The 26,894-nt window shown below is 38.4% G+C and overlaps 1 protein-coding gene across 3 annotated transcripts in view; it reads right to left on the reverse strand.

Moving 5' to 3' along the window:
* Positions 1 to 537: 537 nt before the first annotated feature.
* The window catches only part of KCNMB2 (potassium calcium-activated channel subfamily M regulatory beta subunit 2), a 313,931-nt gene continuing 287,574 nt past the window's right edge, over positions 538 to 26,894 (reverse strand). For 2 of the 3 annotated variants that reach the window (XM_030931900.1, XM_030931886.1), the window contains 3 exons: positions 18,881 to 19,051; positions 16,264 to 16,459; positions 1,828 to 2,316 (listed from right to left, as the gene is read on the reverse strand). In XM_030931900.1, the coding sequence (XP_030787760.1) occupies positions 2,032 to 2,316; positions 16,264 to 16,459; positions 18,881 to 19,051 (652 nt within the window). In that variant the 3' untranslated portion in view covers positions 1,828 to 2,031. Of the gene's footprint in view, positions 2,317 to 16,263; positions 16,460 to 18,880; positions 19,052 to 26,894 lie in introns of all 3 variants that reach the window. The other variant, XM_030931896.1, reaches the window with a different exon arrangement.

Genomic DNA, 26,894 nt, shown 5'->3' on the forward strand with positions numbered 1-26,894 from the left:
GTCCCAGATGTTTCTCTTTTAATAATGAGCATTAATTGTGTATATGTCTAAATTTCTTGAAGAGGCTGTTGCTGTATTGGGATTCTAGAAGGCACCAGTTAATCTCTTTTTGGTGTCATTATTTAAAAATTTCTACATTGTTATCTTAAAAATTATTTGGGAATTTTTAATAAAAATTCAGAATTAAGTAAGAATAAAATAATCCATCTGATAATTTCACTCACATATGTTTCACTCTTGGATCGCCTGAAGGGAAGCCTAAAAAACATTAAAGACTGCACATTTTCAGCTCTATAGTCTCAAGTAATTCTTTAGTATCTTCAGAATTATATGTTTTAAAGTAGAGTAGAAATAAAAGAATTTTTCATCCTATTTTTCAAATGGTCACAACACTATGTGTATGTGTTTGGGTGTTAAAAAAAGAAACTTTCTTTGTCATCACTCAAAATATTTTTAAAGGTAGTGAAATACAAATTTTTGGACTAACATGGGCTCGTCAGCTCAGAATGCAAGAAGTATTCAAATCTTGCAATTTAATAGATTTTTTAAAAGAAATTTTAATTACACATTTGAAGTCCTGATTACATCCTAGGGATTTATTTGCTTATGAAAAGTCAAACTATGAATTACAATATTGCAGAATAATTTTCCACTTCATCAGATTAGTTTTACCATTCATTCCACAAATGATTTGTAAAATTTTGCAATACCTAAAATACTTTGATACTACATTACAAAAAGGTACTTAAATATAGATGAGAAAGATAGATGTTTGTCTTCTTCTTTTGATATTGATATTAAATGAAAGATGGAATGTTTTTTATTTAAAATCAATCCCTTATATTTTCCCCCAAACACAATAAGTAAATAGTAATGTGAACAAAGGCTTTCTTTAAGTCTGTTATTCAGTTCAAATATGTGTTAGAAAAAAGATCTATTCTGTGTATAAAATATAACAACAAAAAAGGGAGTTGTAAATAGAAAAATAAAACATGTAGAAGAGACTAATATTCTGTGCACATAGCTTTAAAATCCCAATAGGGAACACTTGTCAGAAGGAGATACTACACATTCATTAACTTAAACACAAATTCCCAAAGAGCAATTTTCCAACACATTAATTTGCCACAACAGATTTACCCATTGAAACCAGTCTACCAATTTTTACCAGCAAGTAGCATCTTAATTTTACCATCTAACAGGTAAATTGAAATGAAATAAAGATTTCCACACAAATATCAGTAACACAGGCTTTTCTGGATTGTAATGGAGCACCTACTAATATTCAGTCAACTCACAGGTAATGATACTCCTTGTAGGTATCATCTCCTCACACAGTAGAAGGGTCTTAAATGGAAAAGGGGTCTGTTCATTTTCTACATAAATCACAGGAAGATATTATAGAATTGGCTAATGAAAACAGTTTATATTTTGGAAATTAGTTTTAAAAATCTGAAGTTATGAATAAAAAGTGATGAAAAAAAGTAGCTGGCTGGGTTTCCCCTCTTCTTTACAGTGATATGGTAAAAAATACAAGGAAAGTACCTAACTTCCTTTAATTAGGAAATCTGGTCCCTTTTCTTGCTATAGGGCTCAGTTTAGAATAAAAAAAGAAAAATATTTTTGGCTGTAGCTTTAGTAAACAATGAGTGATGAAAAATATTGTCTTCAAGAGATCTGACAACTCAGAACACAGACTTTTTCACATTGATGTCACCTACATTCCTCCACAAAGCTTGGCAAATGAATAACTGAGCCCTATTTTGGCAGAATGAGAGAAGAAAGTACTAGTTCCAGTACAGAAATGAGATTATGAAAACCACCAACCAACACAAAACAGTTATTTATTCTCTTGAATAATAAAGACATTATGTTTGCATATAGAACAGCTTTTGCATTATTGCTCTACATATAAGAATATATTAGGGAACTCATAACAGACTGCACATTACAAACTTAAGGTTCTTTGGTGAAGAATGGAAGAAAACAGTATTTGAGCTTTAACAAAAATTATTTTATCCACTTTTGCATTTATCTATTGATCCGTTGGATCCTCTCACAGAGTAGGGAGAGGTACTGTGTAAGTTTCACCATGGCAACAATTGCCACGCCCCCAGCCATCATACAGGTTGGCCAGAAGAGTGAATGGAACAGCACGTTGGAACTGTAGAGTTTGGTTAGGATAACGCTCTTCTGGTTTCCTTCTGGGTCAGAATAGCAGGAAAAGTGTTGATACTTCCTGAAGTTTTCCATGACAACATTCACCAGGGACATGGATTCTTCAAAATTTTTTCCACACTTAGGTATATAGGAGCACTGTGGAGAATAAGATAAACTGTTACTAGAAGATATTCTGTGTGTTTCAGACTCTAGGGGGGATTGGAGTATTGTGTTCAAATTAGTGATCTGTGAAATAACCATGGTGGTTATTCTCTTCATATTCAAACTGGTGCCTTGGGAAACCCTAATAAATAACACATTGATTAAAACAATGTTTTAAGGTATCTGACCAAGATGTCCCTTGATTGTTCACCCATATACTATTTATTGATTGAAATAAAATGATAGATATGTTAATTAGCTTGATTTAATCATTCCATGTTGCGTACGTAAAATAAATTAAATGATTCCCAGGATTCTTTTTGCCGTAGCTAGGTATGATAGGTTTTAATTATTTTCTATTGAACATACTTCTTTTTGGAATCAGAATGTCAACTCTGCCATCATTTTGCCTGTCCACATCTGTCCACATAACATAAAAGTTCTCTCGGGGAAAGTAGTTTACTCTTATCCTTTTTTCTTGGCTTCATTTTATTTGGTTACCTTGCAACTGTCATAAAAAAACAGCTACACTTCTGTTGAATTACTGAAAAAGAAATCTGTAATGTGTAGGAACATTGAATAGTTAAAGAGCTGAGATGAGTGGGTCAGACCCATTTAGCATGCCAAAGTAGCTTTTCCCATAAGCCAAGGAAAAATAAAACAGCTTTTCCTATAAGCCAAGGAAGAATAAAACAGTTCTTTAATCACCACTCACCTGAGAACTTACGCTACCTTTCTTTTGATCTTTTCACCTCTCTTTTCTTTGGCTACCTCTTTTACATGTCTCTCCTCTCTTTATTTCTACACACTTTGATATGGTTTGGCTCCGTGTCCCCACCCAAAATCTCACTTGAATTGTAATCCCATGTGTCAAGAGAGGGACCTGCTGGGAGGTGATTGGATCATGGGGACAGTTTCCCCCACGCTGTTCTTATGATAGTGAGTAAGTTCTCACGAGATTAGATGGTTTAAAACTGTCTGGCAGTTCTTCCCTCATGTTCTCTCTCTTGCTTGCCACCATGAGAAGATGTGCCTTGCTTCTCCTTCGTTTTCTGCCATGATTGTAAGTTCCCTGAGGCCTTCCCAGCCATGTGGAACTGTGAGTTAATTAAACCTTTTTCATTTATAAATTACCCAGTCTCAGGTAATATCTTTATAGCAGTGTGAAAATAGGCTAATACAGAGAATTGGTACCAGGCCAGTGGGGTATTGCTATAAAGATAACTTGAAAATGTGGAAGCAACTTTGGAACTGGGTAAGAGACAGAGGTTGGAACAGTTTGGAGGACTCAGAAGAAGACAGGAAGATGAGGGAAAATTTCGAACTTCCTAGAGATTTGTTGAATGGTTTTGACCAAAATGCTGATAGTGATATGAACAAAGAAGTCCAGACTGAGGTAGTCTCCGATGGAGATGAGAAACTTACTGGGAACCGGAGCAGACGTTGTGCTTGCCATGCTTTAGCAAAGAGATTAGCAGCATTTTGCCTCTGTCATAGAAAACTGTGGAACTTTGAACTTGAGAGAGATAAATTAGGATATCTGACAGAAGAAATTTCTAACCAGCAAAGCATTCAAGAGATGACCTGGCTTTTCCTGAAATGTACAGTTATATGCATTCACAAATAGATGATTTGAAATTGGAGCTTATGTTTAAAAGCATAAAAGTTTGGAAAATGTGCAGCCTGACCATGTTGGTAGAAAACAAAAACCCATTTTCTGGGGAGAAATTCAAACCTCCTGCAGAAATTGGCATAAGTAATGAGGAGCTGACTGTTAATAGCCAACACAATGGGGAAAATGTCCCTAGGTATGTCAGAAATTTTTGTAGCAGCCCTTCCCATCACAGGCCTGGAGGCATGGGAGGGAAAAATGGCCTAGGGCCCTGCTGCTCTATGCTGCCTTGCAACTTGGTGCCCTGTTTTCCAGCTGCTCCAGCTGTGGCTATAAGGGGTCAATGTACAGCTCAGGCCATTGCTTCAGAGGGTGTAAACCCCAAACCTTGGCAGCTTCTAGGTATTGTTGGGACCGCAGGTGTGCAAAAGATAAGAGTTAAGGTTTTGGAACTTCCACCTAGATTTCAGAGGATATATAGAAATGCCTGGGTGTCCAGGCAGAATTCTGATGTAGGGGTGGAGCCCTCATGGAGAACCTCTGCTAGGGCAGTGCAGAAGGGAAATGTGGGGTTGGAGTCCCCACACAGAATCCCCACTGGGGCACTGCCTAGTGGAGCTGTTAGAAGAGGGCCACTGTCCTTCAGACCCCAGAAGGATGGATTCACCAACAGCTTGCACCGTGTGCATAGAAAAGCCGTAGGCACTCAGAGTCAGCCTGGGAAAGCAACTGCAGGGGCTGTACCCTGCAGAACCACACCACAGGGCAAAGCTGCCCAAGGCCTTGGGAACCCACTTCTTGTATCAGCATGCCCTCAATGTGAGACATGGAGTCAAAGGAGATTATTTTGGAACTTTAAGATTTAATGACTGCCTGGCTAGGTTTTGGACTCGTATGGGGCCTGTGGTCCCTTTGTTTTAGCCAACTTCTCCCATTTAGAATGGGTCTATTTACCTAACAACTGTACCCCCATCGTATCTTGGAAGTAACTAACTTGGTTTTGATTTTATGGGCTCATAGGCGGAAGGGATTTTCCTTGTCTCAGATGAGACTTTGGACTTGGAATTTTGAGTTAATGCTGGAATGATTTAAGACTTTGGGAGACTGTTGGGAAGGCATGATTGGTTTTGAAATGTATAAAGGACATGAGATTTGGGAAGAGAGGACATGAGATTTGGGAAGAGCTAGGGGCAGAATGATATGGTTTGGCTCTGTGTCTCCACCCAAGTTTCATCTCAAATTGTAATTTCCAGGTGTCAGAGAGGGACCTGGTGGGAGGTGACCGGATCATGGAGGTGGTTTCCCCATGCTATTCTCATGATAATGAGTGAGTTCTCATGGAGATGTGATGGTTTAAAAGTGTTTGGCAGCACCCCTGCCCTCATGTTCTCTCTCTCCTGCCAGTATGAGAAGACATGCCTTGCTTCCCCTTTGCCTTCCATCATGATTATAAGTTTCCTGAGGCCTCCCCAGACATGCAGAACTGTGAATCAACTAAGCCTTTTTCTTTTATAAATTATCCAGTCTCAGTTGTTCTTGATAGCAATGTGAAAACAGATTAATACACACTTATATCTTTGCATTCTGTTTTCTTTTGTATCTCCTCCTTCCTTGCCCTTCCCTCAACTCCCACCTGGCTTTAAATCTATCTCTCTGTTCCGCTTCTTGTTCACTCTTCCCTTTCTCCTCTTTCTTATCTAGATACAGATGGAATTAAATACCTTTCTTGTAGTTTTTCTTTTTATTTTATGTTAGATATAGTTGGACACATTTTTAATTAAAAAAAGCTATCTCTGAGGAAATCTCTGTGACTTATTTTCCTTCATTTATAAATGTGCCATGACAAAACTGATACAATAATGAGGGTTTTTTTTTAAGTTTGGAAAAAGTGATTTAAATCGCTTTTCTGGGAGATGTTTAGGTTTTTGGCTAACTCTCTTCTCTATTGGTAAGAACCTCTCAATAGACTTTTTACTGTCCTGCCCCTTGATACATATATATATAAAATCAAATGATTCACTTATCTGATTTATCAGAATTAAATTGGCTGACAGAATCACTGCTTATCTATAGAGTGTTTTAGTGTGAGCTGAAACACTATGCTCCTTCTTCAAAACATTATCATTTTCAGTTGGAAAATTATCCTAATAAATTTATTTTATTTATAAAACTCATATCTTACTGTCATTTACCAATTTACAAATTGTAACTGTAAATATTCACATATATGACTTTTACAGTGTGATTAGTACCTCTGTGCAATGCACAACCTCCATGACTATATGCAGAGACACAGATAAGGTGAGCTTTGAGGTACATTGATACAGGTTTTGGGGTAGAAGCCTGAAATTTCAGAAAAATTTAGACCAGTAGATTTCCCAGGAATAAAATATTTAAAAGACAAAGAGTTTTGGCTAATGAAATATATTTGAATTACTCTTTCCCCAGACTTTATCAGTGGGCACACAGCCACCTTGCTTTTTTTTTTTTTTTTTTTTTTTTTTTTTTTTGCTGAGCTGTAGTCATTGAATTATTAGACTATAAACAGCAGGAAGGTTCTTTGATTAGTTAAGAATGAAGGATGAGCATGCTGGCATTTATCATAAACCATGTTTAATGTGATGTTCTTGTAGCAAGGTCTGGTTGACACCTTAAAATTTAACCAGCTAAGAATAAATGTGAATACATTTGTATAGGTAGGTAGAGCAGAGAATTCCCTGGTACTAGCAAGGCACTAAGGGGGTGAAAGTATCACCAAGAAAGCAGAATTTTTCAGTCAGTTATAATTTAGTATGACAACTGGACTTTGACTGTCATGAAGCGAATTTCCTACCTGTTGGATGCCTCTGGATCAAAAGGGTGTAAGGCAGTATGGGAATACCTTAATTTTTGTCCTTCAAAGATGGACATCTTCGAAGATGCCCTGATCATTGCTTTAATGTTTTTAGAAATGTTTTTTGAACCAAAGCATTTAAAAAATAACAGACAAACCATTTCTGGTTGAATTTAAACCAAACCAATTTAGATTGTGAATGCTTCAGGTATCTGTATATTTCTGTGCCAAGATAGTTTATAGTAGCAATTTCAGTGGTGAACAGTGCTAAGTTATTGAAATGATCTCAGTAAGAATGGCATTCCATTGAAAGTTATGCTTTTGTGAATTGATTCAGCTTAAAAATATATATTTTAAAATAAACATTTGTCAGACAAATGGCAATAATTCTGTCACTAGGTAAGATTCTTCATATAAACTACCATTGAGACCATCTGGCAGAACTGTAATACAGGAGCTGCTAATTAAAGTTGAAAGTCGGCTGGGCGCGGTGGCTCAAGCCTGTAATCCCAGCACTTTGGGAGGCCGAGACGGGCGGATCACGAGGTCAGGAGATCGAGACCATCCTGGCTAACCCGGTGAAACCCCATCTCTACTAAAAAATACAAAAAACTAGCCAGGCGAGGTGGCGGCCGCCTGTAGTCCCAGCTACTTGGGAGGCTGAGGCAGGAGAATGGCGTGAACCCGGGAGGCGGAGCTTGCAGTGAGCTGAGATCCGGCCACTGCACTCCAGCCCGGGCGACAGAGCAAGACTCCGTCTCAAAAAAAAAAAAAAAAAAAATTAAATAAATAAATAAATAAAGTTGAAAGTCGTTGGACTTTCATTACATGCATGTGGGCTGGATGGATGAGGCATGGTCCATACTCGATTGATTGTGGGACCTCAGGGCCAGTGGTACACATATGAGCAACAGGCAGATACCAGTGGAGAAAAGGTCCTCTCCCCTGGTGTTTTTAGCTCTTTCTCATCTTGTCATTTTTTTAACATACACATAAACCAGCTGTCACTAGACCATTCACTGTCCCTGAAAATGAAAATTCTACTATTTGTCAATCAGTCATCTACTTTTATTATTGATAAGTCCTTTGGTGATCATCTACTTTTATTATTGATATGTCCTTTGGTGATAAGTCCTTTGGTGATGATGAATGTATGAGTAGTATAACAAGCTCCTGACTTGTGCTCAGGAGATCTGGTTACTGTGTGACTGTAGGCAAGTTATGTGGCCTCTCAGAATAAATTTTTAAAATCTATATAATGGGATTAATAGAGCCTTCATGGCAGGGTTTTTTTTTTTTTTTTTGTGAGGATTAAATGATGAATATGCTTAAAGGCTCAATAAATTTTCATTAACATGTTTTTCTGTTAGAATTTCACATTTGTCCACATGGTCTTCTAAAAGTCTTCAATCAAGCATCACATACTAAACTATGAAATCTCTAAGAAGAACAAAATTACTAGCTGTATGGTTTTCACAGAAGCAGTCCTGTTTAATGGCTGTCATCTCATGTCCCTTGCCTTTTTGTCTTAGGAGATTTGCATTATGCTGAATTCTACACTAGAAGCCTAGGTTTTTGTTTCTGTGGCTCAAACAATAGTCATGAGTATGTTTCTTAGGCAGGTGTGAATTTAGAGTGAAGATTTAGTTATCTTATGATTTTATCATGTGTTCAGAAGGCATTTTTATGTCTTTGGTTTCGAATACATAGAATGCATTTCAATAAACAAAACTTTACTAAGTGAGATATACACTTAGTTGGAAAAATGTAATTTAGATAGAAAATAAACATCTATCGTTTTTAGATCTTTCTTTTTTGGTGAGAGGTGTGGGAAGGGGAAGATTTAGCTTTTAGACTCTATATGATATTTAACAGAAAGAACATATGAGTAATAATTTTATATATACAATATATTTTAGTACTGATAAAAATATGTTAATATTTTACTATGGCTATAGGTCATTTTTTCTTTTGTGCCTTAACATGTGATTATATAAATCTGTCAAACCTCTGAAGCAGCCATTCAGTGGAAGATTTAGACTTACATCTCTCTTAATCCTGAGTTTTGTTAATAACATCTTACTGCTTTTCCCAATCCTTAGATTCCTGACAGACAGAAACTTCTCTTTAGTACTGAAAACCACAGGGATGGACCCAAGATCATGCTCTTTCCTTTCCCAGCTGAAAAACTTTGGGTCCTGTCTATGTCTCCTGATCATCCTTTCCCTTACCTGGGCCATGAAGGTCCAGCAATTGCATCTTCTCTCCAATTTTTGGAGAACTGACTAAATTTTTTTTTCCTTAGCCTCTCTTCCAGAATCCTTTAGAACAGTTATTTTTATTCTCATGATGGACAGAAGTTTTAAGAAACTACCTGTTGGGCTTTTTTTCAGACATGCCTTACTAGGCTTATGTGAAGCAAAGAGTGACATGCCTTCATCTTCAAAATAAAAGAAGTGGGGAAGGGATGAGGCAATAAGAGAGTGTTTTTGGCTGAATAACCTCGCTGTCAGCCTCCTTTTCCTTGTGATGGTAGGAAGGGAGCTATCAATTTCTCAGATCACTTCAAGGGAAGGGTGTGTTCTTCATTTGCCTTCTTCTTTTTTTTTTTTTTTTTTTTTTTTGAGACAGAGTTTCGCTCTGTCGCCCAGGCTGGAGTGCAGTGGCCGGATCTCAGCTCACTGCAAGCTCCGCCTCCCGGGTTTACGCCATTCTCCTGCCTCAGCCTCCTGAGTAGCTGGGACTACAGGCGCCCGCCACTTCGCCCGGCTAGTTTTTGTATTTTTAGTAGAGACGGGGTTTCACCGTGTTAGCCAGGATGGTCTCGATCTCCTGACCTCGTGATCCGCCCGTCTCGGCCTCCCAAAGTGCTGGGATTACAGGCTTGAGCCACCGCGCCCGGCCCATTTGCCTTTTTATAAAGAGGGAAGTATCTTATTTTTGAAATGGGGTTAGAAATGTAATGAAATCCATTCAATATTTGTCGTCTCCAATACACCATGTAGCATGTTATATATAGGTGACAAAAACATAAATGATATAGAATGTACAGAGAGAAACAGATAAAAAAAAACACACAGATGGGTGATGAAATGGGATGAGAATGTGGCTAAAAAGCCTTTCAATAAAGACTGTACCATCATAGAGGTGGGCTACAAATGTACTGTCAGAACTCCTTAGTAGCCAGGTCCTAGTCCACAATGTCCATGAAGTAAACAAACAACAAACAAAAACCAAAAATGGAAAAAAACACTGCTCATGTGAAACATAAATATTATTGGTTCCAAAGTCAATGGAACTTTTTCTAGTGGTCTCAAATAATGAATATTATGCACATATTTATTAAGCATATATAATGTACCAGACTTTGCATTCTATGCTCGAGAACAGGACATAACTTGAATGTTCAAAGAATGTATAGTTCACCAGGTGGTAGCCTTGGATTCACAAATATATTTTCAACTTTTGAATTTTTTGAACATTAGTGATAAACAGATGAGCTGAGAAAGTAAATTGAGACTTCATTTCTTCCCACTCCTTTTGAGACTTCATGCTCTTTACCATCACTTTTTTAAAAAGTGGATCCTACAACGTTTACCTTAGACTTGTTTAGTTTGAATATCTAGTATCTGCTTGATTTTGGCAAGTGGACTGTTCCAAGTATTTAGTAGTGAAAAGGAAAACAGAATTCACACTGCTATGCATGACTGTTTCTTTCAGTATTGAGACAAAGGTCCCATTACAGAGATTTTCCTTTCCTATATTTGCCCACAGGTCTCATATCTATTATGGCACTTCTGCTTGATTTGGAGTAGAGAAGAAACTTGAAAGACCTAGGAAATTGACTAAGGAGATAGAATCTTCTTGGAGCTTTGGGGTTAGACAATATCCAGAAAGCTTAAACCACAGAGTCCCTAGGATTCTGATGTATCCAATTAGTCCTAAAGTGAGGCAGATACTTAATCTGACCTTGAGTCTTCACCACGTGCCTCCCTCTTGGCAATTGAAAAGCACTAGGTTCCTTCCCCCTGCTTTCCTTTTTGATGCTCAGTATCAGCTTCTTTCTGGCACATTCTTTCTTTTACTTATACGCAAAGGTGCTCTCTTCAGTTTTCCCAGATTTCAACTTTGGTAAGGAGTGACTAAACTTTGTCAATCACAAAAGTGTTTCTGAATCTGTGGTCTGCCAGCAGTTTCAGCAAATGTCTAAGAAATATCTCAAATTAAAAATGCTAATTATGCGATGTCAAATGCCAAATTTCAGGGCATATTCCCCACCTCCAACCCCTACTTTTTTTTTTTTTTTTTTTTTTTTACCCCTTTTAGGGTAAGCTTCTATCTGTTTAATATCCACTCTACATAAACTGGTGCTGAATATACAGTCCTAATCTTACCTATGGATCACAGATAATTCTATTCTTTGCTTATTGTTTCTTACTTGATCCTAAGTGCCTCTCGGAATAGGATGGAATGATGTAGCTTCTCACCTGTTCATCAAAATATCTATCAGAAGGATAAATAGTTCACAGAATTTGGATTTTTCAGAACTCTTGTCTTTACTCTCTCAAGGGGATGCTCTAATGTTTTACTCTTTAAGAGCAAGGATGATGAAGTAAAAAGACTTAGATTTTAATTCAGACATAATTAGTTAGTGAATGTGTAACTCTGGGAAAATTATTTTATTATTCTGAACTCACCTTCATTATGTGTGGGGAAAAGCCCCCCCACACCTGGAGTTGGCAGTGTGTTGTGAGAGTATAGTAGGAGAAACTGAATTGGGATTTTTCTACATCATCAGACCAGATATATAGTATTATGCCATATACCAAAAAAAATGGGTATAGTTTCCTTTTTTTTTGCACCAAACTAGATTTTAAATCTATCCTCAAACCATAGGGGCATGTTTTGGGAATTCCTGGTAAGGAAAAGAGGTTTTAAAATCCTGAAGGAGATTGGCATTGAGGAATTCACAAGCAACAACCACAGTGAATTAATACTCAGCTGCTGTTTTTTATGATGCTAGTGACAGCCTTGTAGCCAAGAGAGGCACGGACCCTTGAGCCCTCTTGTAGCTCCCAGGGCCCATTAGTCAGCCAGTGACTCTAGGAGAGCACGACAGTTTATCAGCTTAAGCAGCTTCGGTCATAATGTTGACAAGAGGTTGGTCACTGGGTTTAAAGGCTAAAGAAAAACTATATGAGAGAGGGTAAAAATGTAAAAATAAAATGCAGACAGATTGCCTAATATCCTTTCACCTCCTATTGTCTTAGGACAGTTATTATCAGCAGCGCCTGATGTATCTCAATATAACCATGCCCATTTCTTGGTAACTGTGAGGGAGACCATTATTTTTGGTGAGCCTGGGAAGGATAACAGGAAAGAGAGCTGACATTGAAAATTTTTTTATGTTTTTGCCATAATTATCTTGAATATTTCTCATTTTGCATGAAGACAGTTTAATGACCTTTTGACATAGAGATAATTGTGTATTTTCAGTGTGTATATTTCAGATGAAAAGCAGAGGGTAGCTTTCCAGAAAGTGAAGAATCACTGGGCCAGGAAAGTGAGCCAAATGTTTGGTGCCTTTTTCCCTGGGAGCATTTGCTGATTGTAGAAGAGGGGGTGAGAGCCTAGGAGATTAACTGGCATTTTTGACAGCCTTGCAGAGCTATGAGCAGGCATTATTACTGGGGGCCTATCAAGCTGGGGTCTTGATAATTCCCCTATTCACTTTGGGTTAGGATTCTGAAGGGCTGCATCCTGGGAGAATAGTCAGCCTGAAAGAGAGGTCCTCATAGGGACTTCAGTTCTGATTTGAGTATCACAATTTATGAAGTCAGAATGAGGTGATCCTGAATGGCTTGTGGCTGACGAAGCAAATGGAAATAATTTTTGGAAATGATGACATTATAACATTATCCTAGGATTAAAGTTATTTTTTATAAAAATTTTGCAAATATAATATCTGAAACCTAATAAAAATAGTCAGATATTACAAGACAACATGAAAACAAACAACAGAAAACAAAAACAGAACAGGTACATAGGGGCTTCAAATAGTGATGATATCAAAATAGATTTTATAACAACTGTAATTTTACTTTTTATGTTGAAGGATTTAAAAGACAATAATTAAAATATATGCAGAGAACTGGATATGATAAAACAAGACTCAGTTGGATATTCTAGAATTGAAAATACCGTAAGAGAAATTAAGCACTCAATGGATGGGTTTAACAGTTGATTTGCAGAGGAAAGAATTGCTGAATTAGAAGATAGGTATGTATCCAGAAAGAAGCAAAAAAATCCTTTCCACTGTTGATAGGCATTTATTTAGGCTGATTCCACATCTTTGCTATTGTGAGAAGTGCTGCCATAAACATATATGTACATGTGTCTTTGTGGCAGAATAATTTGTATTCTTCTGGTTATATACCCAATACTGGGATTGCTGGGACGAATGGTAGCTCTGCTTTGTGTTCTCTGAGCAATCACCAAACTACTTTCCACAATGGCTGAACCAGTTTATGTTCCCACCAGCAGTGGATAGACATTCCCTTTTCTTTGCAACCTCGCCAGCATCTGTTATTTTTTGACTTTAAAAAGAATAGTAACAGAATAGATAACTTCTGATAAAATAGAGGAAGAAATGAGATTATAAAAATAATTCAATGAGGAAAAGTGTGGTCTCTTCAAAAATGGACTGGAGCACGTGTGTGTCCATATGAAAAAACAAACAAACAAACAAAAAAGAAACTTGATCCCTATGTAAAAATTAATTCCAGTCAGATTTTACTGTGTACATGAAAGGTAAAACAATAATATACTTAGAATGTCACTTTATGATATTAGGGTGGGTATAAGACTTAAACAGAACAGCAAAAGCACTGAACAGAAAGAAAAAGATTGACAAAATCTGGCTGCACTGAAATTAGAAGTTTCTTTCATTGAAGACATTCAGAGAGTGAAAAGGCCACATAATGGGAGAAGATATTTGCAACACATATAACCAACAGAGGTTCATGTTTAAATGATTCCTATATTGAATGTAAAGAAGAAACAATTCCATAGAAAAATGGGCAAGCAACTTGCATGGACATTGCACACAAAGGATATCCAAATGGCCAATGAATAAATGAAAAGTCACTTGATAACATTAGCTATCAGAATCATGAGGAAATATACGTTAGCTAAATCAAAATTACAGATGTTACCAAGTGTTGGTAAAGATTTGGAGCAGTAAGAACTCTCATACCCACAGGGTTGGTGAGAATGTATATTGGCATATACATTTGGGAAAACTACTTGGCATTATCTACTTAATTTTAAGATATGTATACTCTATGATTTAAATATTCCATTCCCAGGTTTATGCCTGATGGAAGTGTGTGTGCTTGTGCACCAGAGACATATATGAGAATATTCATGGTAGAATTACTTGTAATAGTTCCAAACTTAGACAACTCAAAATGTCCATCAGCAGTAGAATGAATAAATAAACAGACATATTCATACAATGGAATATGATACAGTAATGAAAATGAATGAACTGTAACCAAATGGAATAAATCTAACAAACGTAATGCTATGTGAAGAAAAACAGAAAGGGAAGTATTCTATGTGATTCCATTTATATAATGTTTAAAAATGAGGCAAATCTATTAATAAAATATGTAGTGTTTAAGGATATATCCCTAGGTGATAAAAGTACAAAGAAAAGTAAGAAAGTAATTGCCATAAACAGTCAGGATAGTTGTTGTCTTTGGTGGAGGCAGAGCCTGTAGTTATTGAGAGGGGGCATGTAGGGTGTTTTTGGGGTACAGAAAATGTTGTATTTATTTAACCTTAAGGTGGTTACATGGTGGTCACGAATTTGTTTGTAATACTTGAGCTGTACTTTTTCATTTCATGCACAGTTCTCTATGTTATAATTTACTTGAAAAAACAAGATAGTGGGACCAGTAAACCAAATGATGACCTAGTGTTATGCTGAGAGCAAGTAAGATACCAGTCCTGAATACATAACTGGGACATTTATTGGTAGCTTCCCTCTCCGTTTATAGCCTAAATAATGCATTCACAGGGCTGTAGTGATAAATTGTCAAAATGAGGAAATGAAAATATGTCCCATTTTTTGATGCCTATTCAGGTTTAAGAGTTTTATAGGCATTTGTCATTACCGGTCAGCTTTGATTTTAAAATCTGACTTAAGCGAAGATCTTGAAAGACAAACACTTTGTGAGAGAGCTAGGCTTGACATATTGCAGCACAGTGCTGGGACTGCTATTATTTGTGGCTACTACAAATGAAAGAAAATCAGAGCCAGCATTTTTAAACAACATTCTCTGAAATATTTATTATGTTGAGTCCTCAGAGATATTTGCAAGAATTCTTTTAAGTTATTGCAACAAAAGTTCAAGGTGAGTTTCCTTACTTTGTGTCGATATCTCAGAAACAAATCCTATTCACTCTCTATGTGCTAGCATTGAACTTTGAATCTACTGCATTTTTTCAATAACTATAAGCTATATCATTTAAATGCTGACAATTTAATGAAAAGAAAAGCGTTTACAAGAAAGATTAGTGGTCAGAAGGGTTTATCCTGGTAATAAGAGCCAAGAGTGGCATTGAGTTGTCTTGGCATATGAGATTATTCTGCACATCTAATTGTTACCACAAATCCAAAACGCAATATATTTAACTTAAATTTGTAATGGCAAGTTGGTTCTGCTGACACCTTCCTGGTCATTCCAGACCTCATAAATGTAAATTTTATGTAAAACTTTAATAAAATACACATTTGTTGAATATCTACCATGTGGACTTGAATATATTAGTGCTGGAAAATTCGGCCTCTATGAATATGACATATGTGAAGAAGAGCACACACACGTGCGCGTGCACACACGCGCGAGCGCAGACACACACACACACACAGACCAGTGACCATGGGTCGAAAGTAGCATGCTCTGCTCAACATTGCATATGCTCAGGTCTCATCTTAATAAGGACCTTGCAAGGTGTCCATTTGTTGCTTTTTAGAGAAAAGGAAGCTGAGGATCAGAAAGGTTAAGTTATATCCCTGAGGTCACAGAACTAAATGACAATGACCACGGACAAACAGAACACACCTTTAGCTGGTGGTTCCCAGGTATAGGACAAACACATGGTTTTGTCTTGTACATCTCTAAGCTGCATAGTTGCTTTGAAAGACTCAGTCTATTTGTGTAAAGATATATTAATATTTACCCTTTCAAATGGAAGTGAAAGCTAAATCTGCACTACCACAAATGTAGGAATGATTTGCTCACAACTTGCACAGAAAATAAATATTTTCTAGGCAAGAGTCACATAGCAAGTTCTCTGAATGGAAGAGGCAGGCTCTGCTTCCTGGAAGTATTTTCCTTTGAAATGCTGGCAAAGGGGAACTTCAGAGGCAGAGAGCCTGGTGTGAAGCTCTATGGGGTAACTGAAATGCAGCATGCCAAGTTCCTACCTTCTGATTGATTTTTATCGTCTCTTCTGTGTGGTAGAGGAGGAGCTTTTCCCCGGAAGAAGTCAGGTTAACGTACACCTGGAGGCAGGGGTACTGAGAAAGTTTCCAGCAGTCTGGACCGCAGCTGAAGGAGCAATTAAATGTTTCCGTGATGGATGCATTCAGCAAGGTGCATTGAGACTCTTCGGTCCACACGCTACAGAGAAAGGGGTGAGAGTAAACACAGGCCCAAGAGCTAATAGTGAGAAAGGCATCATCTGAGGGAATTATTTCTCAGCTCCTGAAGCTGAAAAATCTTTTCTAAATCTCTAATATGATCTATCTGTGTAAAGTTTAGGCCTTCATATAGAACAGCTTTAAGCAAACTACCATATAACATAGACAAACTTGGACACGCGAGAATGTTTTCAATGACTTCCATTTTATATGGTATTCTCTGGTATTTGACTTAAGTTCTTTTCTCCCTTATTGAACTCCCTGGTAACATGAAGCATGCTTTAAAATCATCACCTGTCCTCATTCTGTATTTACACATTGTAGGCAGCTTCTTGACATGCTCCAGCCCCTACCTCTGTATGTTTTACTTTGTACTTTCTACATCCCAGATCCCTTCCCTGCCCCGTTGGCAGGCACAGAAGGTGTGAGGGAGAAGGAGCGGGGAGATGGCAAAGGAGTGGAGGGTTGTGTGGTCCAGCTTGATAGATGGAAGGACAGTGACAGAATGCCTTAAGGTCTTTCTAATAAGGGAAAAAGGATAACTCAACCCTTTCATTATATCATGAGCAGTCACTTGCTGCACATTCCTTTCACCCTAATTGGTACTTCATATATAATACTTTCTTTTGTTCTCTCAACAACTGTGCAAGTTGGGTAGCAATTTCTTTTTAAAAGTGAGTGAACTGAGAAATCCCATGACATATGCAAGGACATATAGGCAGTAAGTGATGGAAACTGTGATCCCACCCAATCTTGTAATTCTCTAAGGCGCAGGCTCACTCTATTGTGTTGTGCTGTCTCCCCACAAACACAATGGAAAAGAAACTCTTTTATGCAGACTAATGGATGAATAAGGGTGTCCTGTTACCTCTCACCTGGAAGAATCCAGCTGCCCATTTGTCAACTTGTCATTTTAATATACCTTTAATTTTATGATCAAGATTAACATTTGTAATTAGGAATTAACACACCAGCAATCAATGGTTTGGTTTTGGGTATAAGCTGATCACCACAGCAATGAGAAACGTGTTTTCTTTGCATATTAATACCCTTTCCTTTTGCTAGACAGGCATCCACAGCTTCCTGTCCCTTTGCATGTGTGAAGTTTTATTCCAGAAGCAGGATACTAGACCTGATCCCCTCCCTTGGTGTGGCAAATTGTGTTTTCCTGGAACGTGGGTGGTCACATTTTGCTTACATACTGAGGAAAAAATCTTTGATGGTTCTAAGCAGATGTGAAGATCGGAAAGCATTTTGGAATCAGCGACCACTTGGGGCCTGAGGCATCAGCACTTTCATTGAAAATGAGCACAGCTGAAGGCCATCAGAGAAACAGAGCAGAGCAGCCACAAATGTGAATGATGCCTTAATTTCAGCAAATTACTGTATTTCAGCTAGATTTTGCTTCTAAAATGAAAGTATTAATTTAGATGGAGAAACAAATGCCACAAAATTGTTTCATTTTCTTTTGGATTGAAACCTCAATTTTTCATTAGAAAAGGTCTTGTTGCTTTAAGCTGAACTGCTGTGAGACTTCCCCCCATTTGATACATCAAGGCTGGGCTCGCCTGTGTTTAGAGTGTCCAGTTTATGGACAACAGTTAGCTAGAGATGCTGGTGGGATTTACCACATGGCTTACCGAGGGCAAGAGTACACGTGCTGTCTCACAATTTATTTGCCTCCCTGTCCATTCAATAAACCTATGGCAAATATTGAAATGAAAAGATTCAAAATCTGTTATTTTTAAAAGTAGATGCATAGCAGTGTTTCTCAGCCTAGAAGGCACATTAGAATCACCTGGGGAGCTTTAACAGCTACTGGTGACTGGGTCCCACTCCAGACCAATTAAATCTGACCTTCTGGGGTGATGATGATGGGGGCTGGGTATTGTCATTTTTAGAGTTTCTGGGGAAGTTGGAATATGCAGTTGAGAACCACTCACGTGGAAGGTGATGGAGGGGTTGGTTGGGGTGGAAAAGGGAGGAGGGTGGGGAACGGACAGAAGTGTGAAGTGGCAAGAATAGGGACTTCGGAATAAGCGAGATGTGGGCTTGAATCTTAGCTCTGCCACAAGTAAGAGCTGTAAGACACTGAGGAAATCATATCTCTCTTTAGCCTCAGTTTTGCCATTTTTATAATGAGTATATTTATACTTACCTTATAGAGTAATTGTGATAATTAAACAAGTAAAAGTCTTTGACACCTGGTATCCATGTTATACATAGAGCTATATTTATTATTATTATTAGATAACATTATTGAAAAGTATTATTTACCAGGAACTTCTCAAAATTCTTATCAGGAAAGAAGGCGAGGAAGATGACCTTAGGGTTGCCTAAGTGATGGGGGAGGATGGAGGAGGAGACAAACAGCAGGGTCCCACCCTCCAGGTGGTATTACCTCTGCATGTATGAGCGCAGGAGTGTGATTCCCAGCAGAAAGTACATCATGATGGAGCACACCATCATGGCCAGTCCCAGGAGAATGGCTCGGTCCTCTCCTGCCTTCAGTGCTGTGACTGTTTTCCTTTTGTCCAGGAGGTCATGGTCTCTGATTTTCTGGTAAATATTTCTGAGGTTGAAAACAATATGGTCTTACATAAAGTTTAGTTAATCAGCATGCCCCTAGAGAGCAGGTCAGTTTCTGTCCATGCCTTCCTAGGGCCCTCCAAACCTGCCTCAATGCAGCTGGACCTCACTGTGTGTCCACCACCTCCCACACAAGTACACACATGCATGCACACACACTCACAAGCACATGCACGCCTGTACATGTACCAGTCCTGAGCAGAGAAATAAGCCCTCCTTCTTTACTCTGGGGCCAATGTCTAACTGTAAATTAATTTTTGTTCTATCTAATTCTAAAGAAAGAAACCAGTCCCCTCAACCCTCAAAATGATGCTTTGGATTTGTTGACTTTACCATTTAACCCAAAGCTGATCATTATTGATTTTTAAATAATTTTGGAATACCTAATGGAGCATTGATTCAAATAAATGGCAACATATACTTGGAATATATCAAATTAATCTTTCATTTCTCTTCAGTAATGATAGGCAGAAGTTATTTTGGTTAACATTTTTCTCAAGGTGAGGGCTGCTTAGGGCTTTGTTGGCTTGAGATCGATAAGCAGTGTGAAGATGTAGAGTGGTGACTCAGCTATTCTTACATGTGAAAACATTCGATTGAGTTAGAAAAGTGTCATTCAAATTGAGGCCAGACCCTATAACTTTGGACAGTTTTATTAGTATTTTTGTTTTTTATTTTAGAGCAGCAATGTAGGGTAAGAAAGAACAAGAAATTGAAATCAGCTGTCTCCTGAGTTCAGACTGGTTTCACTGTTTATTTGCTGTGTGATCAATGAGAAGTGCCTTAGACTTTCTTTTTTTTTTTTTTTTTTTTTTTGAGATGGAGTCTCACTGTGCCACCCAGGCTGGAGTGCAGTGGTGCGACCTCGGCTCACTGCAAGCTCCGCCTCCCTGGTTCACGCCGTTCTCCTGCCTCAGCCTCCCGAGTAGCTGGGACTACAGGCGCCCGCCACCACGCCCGGCTAATTTTTTGTATTTTTTTTTAATAGAGACGAGGTTTCACCGTGTTTGCTAGGATGGTCTCGATCTCCTGACCTCGTGATCCACCCGCCTCGGCCTCCCAAAGTGCTGGGATTACAGGCATGAGCCACCGCGCCCGGCCGTTCCTTAGACTTTCTGATCCCCAGTTGCCTGCAAAGTGAAAATAATGTTTAAATGCATTTTAATGGCTAAGTGACATGATACAAGCAAATCATTTAAGAGAATGACTGACATGAGATTAGTAATAAATGTTCCCATTCAAAAAATGGAGTGGCGAGCTACAGCTCAATGACACAGACATCAGAAAACCCTAAAATTGCTACTATTCTCCAAAGAATTTCTAATGGACAAAACTGCAAGAAAATTAATAGTGTATAAAGATTAGGGACGGAGGATTGGATTTGAAACCAGGTCTGGAGGAGAAGGTAGAAAAGAAATGCAGAAGTGCTGGATGCTCGGTGAGATGAAGAGAAGCTTGAGTAGGAAGGCAATGCTCAGGAATTCCTGCAAGGCCTGCGACTGAGAAACAGCTCATGATTTCTCGGTGTCTATTTTGAGGAGGGAGCTTTGGATTGCAGGGCAGTGGAAATGGGAAAATCGCTGGCCTTTAGAGCCTAGAAACAGCGAGGACAAATAAAATGCTGAAAATGGAAAAAGAAACTCTTAAGTCATTTTTTTTTTTAGCTTCAGGCAAAAACCAATATGCACAAGAATAACTTCAGAGTTTTCATTCAAATTTTTATTGCTAATCACTCTTGTTGCTTGGGAGAGGAACCAGAGTAGACTCTAAAGTGGAACTTTGCAGGGGAGGGAAGATATGTCTGTTGTTTGTGCAGTTGTGTATTTATTCAGGGCTTATATTTAGCTTTGTGCTCGAGGATGGCCTGACTGGTGTCTATAACCAATGTCTCTTCTGATTGGCTGATCCATTCTGGGCTGGTTGCTAAATATTTTGATTCCTTATAGAGGTGATAGAGTGCGTATGTACTTAATATATTTCCATGAGGTTGTAGGGCTGAGTATTTATTAATCTAAGTATTGGTTGTACAAAATTAACTGATTAGCTTCTTATTATTGTTTTAAAGTTCTCTTTATGAGGTGGTTTATATAAATCTTACTCTTTCCTTGCGAAGTCAGCTCATTGTAGTAGGAGAGTCGGAGCTAAATACAGGCCTTTGTTTATCATCTTTTCATGTCCCTGTCCTTCCTGGCTTCTTCCCACTGTCACTTGCTCTTGGCTGCTCATGATTATTACCAGAGGCATGGAGAGCCCACATCTTTCATTGTTCCCCAGCTCCCAATCCCAATGCCCCTGGATTAGCTGGCCTGCCCTTCTTTTGACTTCCACAGACCGGCAACCACCCACCCTCTGTGTTTCTTCATTTTTTTTTTTTTGAGATTTTGTTTGGAAATTGTAGGATTTACATCAAAGCTTTTAAAACTTCACCCTTTATGAACTCAAATTTAAAAAATCAGTGTCTGTTAGTGGCTAAAGCCAGTGGGCTGAAAGCTTTTCTGAATCAGGAAGAGACAGGCTGAGTCTGAGTAGCTTCAAAGACCTGCTGTAAAATAATAATCTGCTGTTACTTCACTAATGTTATTTATCAACATATATTTAACTCTGATGGCTGCCATCAAGGTCTGCATTTCCTGCAGATGGAAGACAGCAAGGAGGGAGCATAATCTCACAATTCCAAGGTATTAGACTATCACACAGCATCACTTATGTCAGCCTATACCCGTAAAAGAGAAGTGTAATCAGTCAGTTGTGTCATCAGAACAAGAAGCATATAAAAATGATTCAAACTTGTAATTCAAAAACAAATCACAATTTGAAAGTGGTTAACAAATGTTTTTGATATGCTCTGGAATGTATAGAGAGGGGAAAAGTGAACGATTTTCATAGAGCCCCAAAAATATCTGAGAAATCAGGATACTACCCAGCAAAATGAAAGTGGGTGAGTGGAGTGGGCCATGCCCCTGGAATTCATTAGTAAATGATGATTGAATTAATGGAAAATAAAGAAATGAATACATGATTTGGAAGAGCAAAGAGTTCAGTTTAGGTTCACAAACTTCTCCTGAATGCTGGTAACCTCTTGTTATTGGGGATAGGGGCCCCGCCCAAAAGGAAAACAGATAAGTATATAAATATCAGCATAGGATGAAAAATATAATGATGGAGCAATTCACAGAGTATTACAGGAATAGAGAAGAGGGGAGGATACCCCAGTCTGAGGGAGCAGGACGGAGAGCCAGGGTTGAGTTTAGGGAAGGGTTCCTGAAGGAGAAACACTTTAAACAAAATCTTCAAGGTTTAATCAGGGTTAACCAAATGAGACAAAGAGTCAAGGGTATTTTAGACAGAAGGACTCACATGAGCAAAGCGATGGAGACTTGCAATTGCATGGTGAATATCAGAAACTATAACTGTTTTAATATTACTGAGATGCCTATGGGACAGGGAAAAAGAGGCAGATGAGTTTGCAAAGGTAGGTAGGCCATGAAGGGTTTTGTAAGTCATTCTAAAGAGCTTGGCCTTTACTCCGCAGTGAATGGTAATCTGTCAGAGGGTGACATGACTGAGTTTCAGAATGATCACTCTGGCTTCTGTGCAGAGTTTAAGAAACAGGATAGGGCTTAAATCAGAGAGAGGAATGGGGGGACTGTTACTGTAGTGTTGGCACAGGACAATGAGGGCTGGATCTAGGGTCAAGGTAGGATGTACGAAGATGAAACAGTACATGGAGAAATATCTACGGGACAGAACTTCGGGATTTGGTGGCTGATAGAATACAGTGGATGATGAGGAAGCAAGAAAAATGATGTAGTTTAGATTTATGCTCTAGTACTTGGTGTGGATGACTGGAGAGATGGTGGAGAGTGGGAAGTTGAGATCCTTGTTTCTCTGTTTCCCTGCTCTTCCAGGATCCAAAGAGGTGACTTCTGACTTCTGCTGACCTTGCTAAAGAGGAAGAAAGTGATTGTACATTTATAGATTCTCTTCCCACAGGTTTAGTGTCCTAAGTACAGACAGAAGAGTGACTAATCTCAGTGGTGAGATATGCCAGAGTCAGAGGGCCACCTCTATTTTTTGGGTCATTGCTAATGAGTGGCATAATTTTTGTAAAAAAAATATCATTTTGGATTTGTTTTTGTTCAGGCCTGGTGTGCTTTGGTTTTTTGCATGTCCAGGTAGTAAGGGTAGTAAGTCTCAGTTGGAAAAGAGGGTGTTCCCAACCTGAGACAGAGTGGGTTAGTTGGCCTCTTCTACACCATGTTGTCTTCAGTGTTAGCTGGAAGGAGCATGATGCCATATTTTGGGCCACAGGCCTATGCGTCCTCTTCCATACTAGGAAGCCGTGTAATGTATGGGTTAACTGTGTAACTACTAACAAGGCTGATAGCTCATCACCCTTTGGTTCTTTCTGTCTATTCTTTATGAATCTATCTGAGAGGAGTTGAGGGTGGAGGTGGTAGTGCTGAGAATAATGGAATGAGGGCCGGTACAATTCACTGATGTAGAGAGCTCAGGAGGAAGAATGAGTCTGGGGTATGACTACAAATTCAGTTTTGGCTAAGTGTGCTGCCCAGCAGTGGGTGTAGAGCAGGAATTTGACTTTATAAGTTTGACGCTGATCTAGCCTTGATGTATCCTGGCAAGGACACATTTAAGGTCTATTGAGATAGTCTTGGCTTCATGGTGAACCACATGTTGACAACAACTAATAGTAGATACAGTGCAGTCTTTACTATATATAGGGAACATTCTGCTCAAAGCCTTTGGAGAACAGAAGTTATTAATATATCTACAGGACAAATCCAAGTATAACAAAAGTGTTTGTGGTAAATGTCTTGTAAACAAAATATTTTCAATTGTTTAGTAAGGCTTCAATAAATTTTACCCCAAGTAATAGTCAACCTAGTAAAAATTTGTTTTGAGCTCCTTTTGTATAGTTTCTTGAAGTTTGATATTGGGGCTCATTATTTATGAGGCTATGCATATACAAATATGGATATAAAGAGTAAAATGTGCAAGAAAATTTCTCCTCCTTGACTGTCACCCATTTAAATTCAGATTCCCTTGGTATCTATCCCATAAGGAGAAGGAGAGAAGTACTCAGGTTAAGGCAGCATAAAGGCCATTTATGAATTAATTTGTTTATTCATTGGTCAACATTTCTAAGTCTTCATCAAATGAAACACAATGTGCTAAGTTCTGGCGATACCAAATAAATACGACTTAGTGTTCCAAGGGAGCTGAGGGAGATGTCAGTCATTGCAATGTGTGGCAATGAGACTGATTAGAGAGGTGTGTACAAGGGAAGCAAACTGATATACCAAGGGCCAATTTGCTAAAGGATCAGTTTCTCAATGGCTAATTCCCCAAAAGCCAATTTACTGAAGGATCAGCTTACTACATAAATATTTTGCCAACTTTACCACACTTACAGATTTAACAAAGACTTATTTTAAGGAGTATTGTTTTAAATATAGTAAAGGCTTATGAATAAATTTGTGTATGAATATTTCAAGACTGTATTTTAAAAATCTGTTCAATCATAAAGTGTGTTTTTCTTACAGATGTATTCATCTTAGCAGTATTTTAGGATCAGTTTGATATTTTTGAAAGCTAAGTTTTCTAGGGAGGCTTAGTCTCTTTGTAAATATATTCTTATGAATATATTTATAAATATGCCTTTCTTGAATTTGTTTGTGAATATATCCTTCTAACAAATATAGCAAAAATTTGGCATTTCATGTGGGAGCCTTTCAATTTTTACTAGTTTTCAAATTATTTTTAGAGTCATTGGTTGTTTTCCTAATATTTTAGTATTATTGAAATTCTTGTGGCAAATTTCACATTATGACCACTTTGATGGATTTGTCAACTTTATCAATTAACCAAAATTTGTTTCTTGTACTCATTGATAAAGGTTGTGGTAAGAATAGTAGGTCCCTCTGCTAAGTTGGAAAGAAGAATCAGTGAAACACGAAATCTGGCCCACTGACCTAGAGAGGGCGACACCCAGAGGGTAGAGGAGGGAAGACTAGGGGGCAGAGGAAGCCGGAGGGCATGGCTGGGATGGGGGTGGGAGGAACAGGGGACAGAGAGAAAAGGAGACTGGAGGCAGTGGGTGTCTGGGATAAGAGATGGAAAGACAGAGGGGCAGAGAGATTGAGAGACAATGGCTGCAGAGAATGAGAGACAGAGTGGAGAGAGTCTGAAGGCCCTAAATCTGGCCCCCCGTAAATGTTTTCATTCCATTTAGTGTGGTTTATTGTAGAACTGTGTAGGGTTACAATGATCATACAAAATTTGTGGTGTATAGCGAAATTCGATAAATTCGCCTAAATGACTGATGGCAAATGGATTCTTTGGCAAACTGGCCTCAGGCACATTGGCCATTACTTTTTCAGGCATTCCTTAAAATGAACATTCAGTGGATCGATGGTAGAAGAAAAAAACAGAAAAGGGACAAATAAATGTCAGGAATTAAAAACCGTAACTACAGACATGTTATGGATTAAATTGGCCCAGGGTTATGATTTACAAGCACAAAGGTGGTTTAGGAAGCCTGTCAGTTAGGGACAATAACTTGATTTAAATCGTGATGATTAAGAGTCCTTTGACAGACCAAATTAAGTCTTGGACGAGCAAATGATTGAGAAGGGAAGAGTATCCAGGCAGAATTTGAGAGAATAGAGGTAGGAGAGTGTGGTTGGATTCCAGGATATTGTGGGTGGGGAATGGCAGACACTGAGCTGGTTAGACAGGCAGGGGCCACAGAAAAAGGATCTTGTATGTCTTCTGAAGTTAGAGAGGGGATTAAAAGAATTAAGCAAGTACAATGATTAGATACGTGCTTTAGAAAGATCACTTGTATTGGTGTGGTTGGTTGTTTAGAAATGTTTACATATGGAGACAAAGGGACTGATTCTTAAACTCTCCCAATGTTTCAGGTATTAGATACAGAAGGGTTTAAAAAAAGAGAAGTGATAGAGGAGATTAATATTTAGATCTACTTAGATGAAGTTGGAAGCCATTATCCTCAGCAAATTAACACAGAAACAGAAAACCAAACACTGCATATTCTCACTTAAAAGTGGGAGCTGAGCAATGAGTACATGTGGACACAGGAAAGGGAACAACACTTACTGGGGTGTGCTGGGGAAGAGTGGGAATGGAAGAGCATTAGGGAAAACATCTAATGCATGCTGGGCTTAATACCTAGGTGCTGGGTTGATAGGTGCAGCAAACCACCTATGGCACATGTTTACCTATGTAAAATACCTGCACATCCTGCACATGTACTCCAGAACTTAAGAACAAACAAACTAAAAAACGAACAGATTTATATCTGGGCATCATTTGTGTCTAGAACTAGCAACACTATGGGTTTTAATGAGACTCTCTAGGTAGTCAGAGAAACAAAAGACAGAGTGGCCACTAAAACATGGAAAGGGCAGAAGAGAATTCTGCAGAATCCTGAATCTCTCAGATATGTGATGGAGCACCTGGTGGATGCAGGGAAGAGAAGTAGGGAAAGCATTAATTAGAAATGAAGAATTAAATATATCTGAAATTACCTGGCTGAGAGCTCTTATAGAACTTACATGTGCTGAATATTTATGTCTGTGCATCTCTGGCCCAGTGAATACTGAGCTGTTCAAGAGTTAAAGATAGACCACATCTTTGTAAGTTCAGTCTCTTGCATTTATTAGGCTTATAAAATATGTTCCTTTTATTTGGACTAGACTGACTACAACAAGCATAGGTTGTGAGATAGCCAGTTATAGGGAAGCTGAATGGTCTATTAAAACTAAATAAATCAGGGAAGCATG

Source organism: Rhinopithecus roxellana, chromosome 1 (genome assembly GCF_007565055.1).
Source record: "Rhinopithecus roxellana isolate Shanxi Qingling chromosome 1, ASM756505v1, whole genome shotgun sequence".
NCBI classification, from domain to species: domain Eukaryota; kingdom Metazoa; phylum Chordata; class Mammalia; order Primates; family Cercopithecidae; genus Rhinopithecus; species Rhinopithecus roxellana.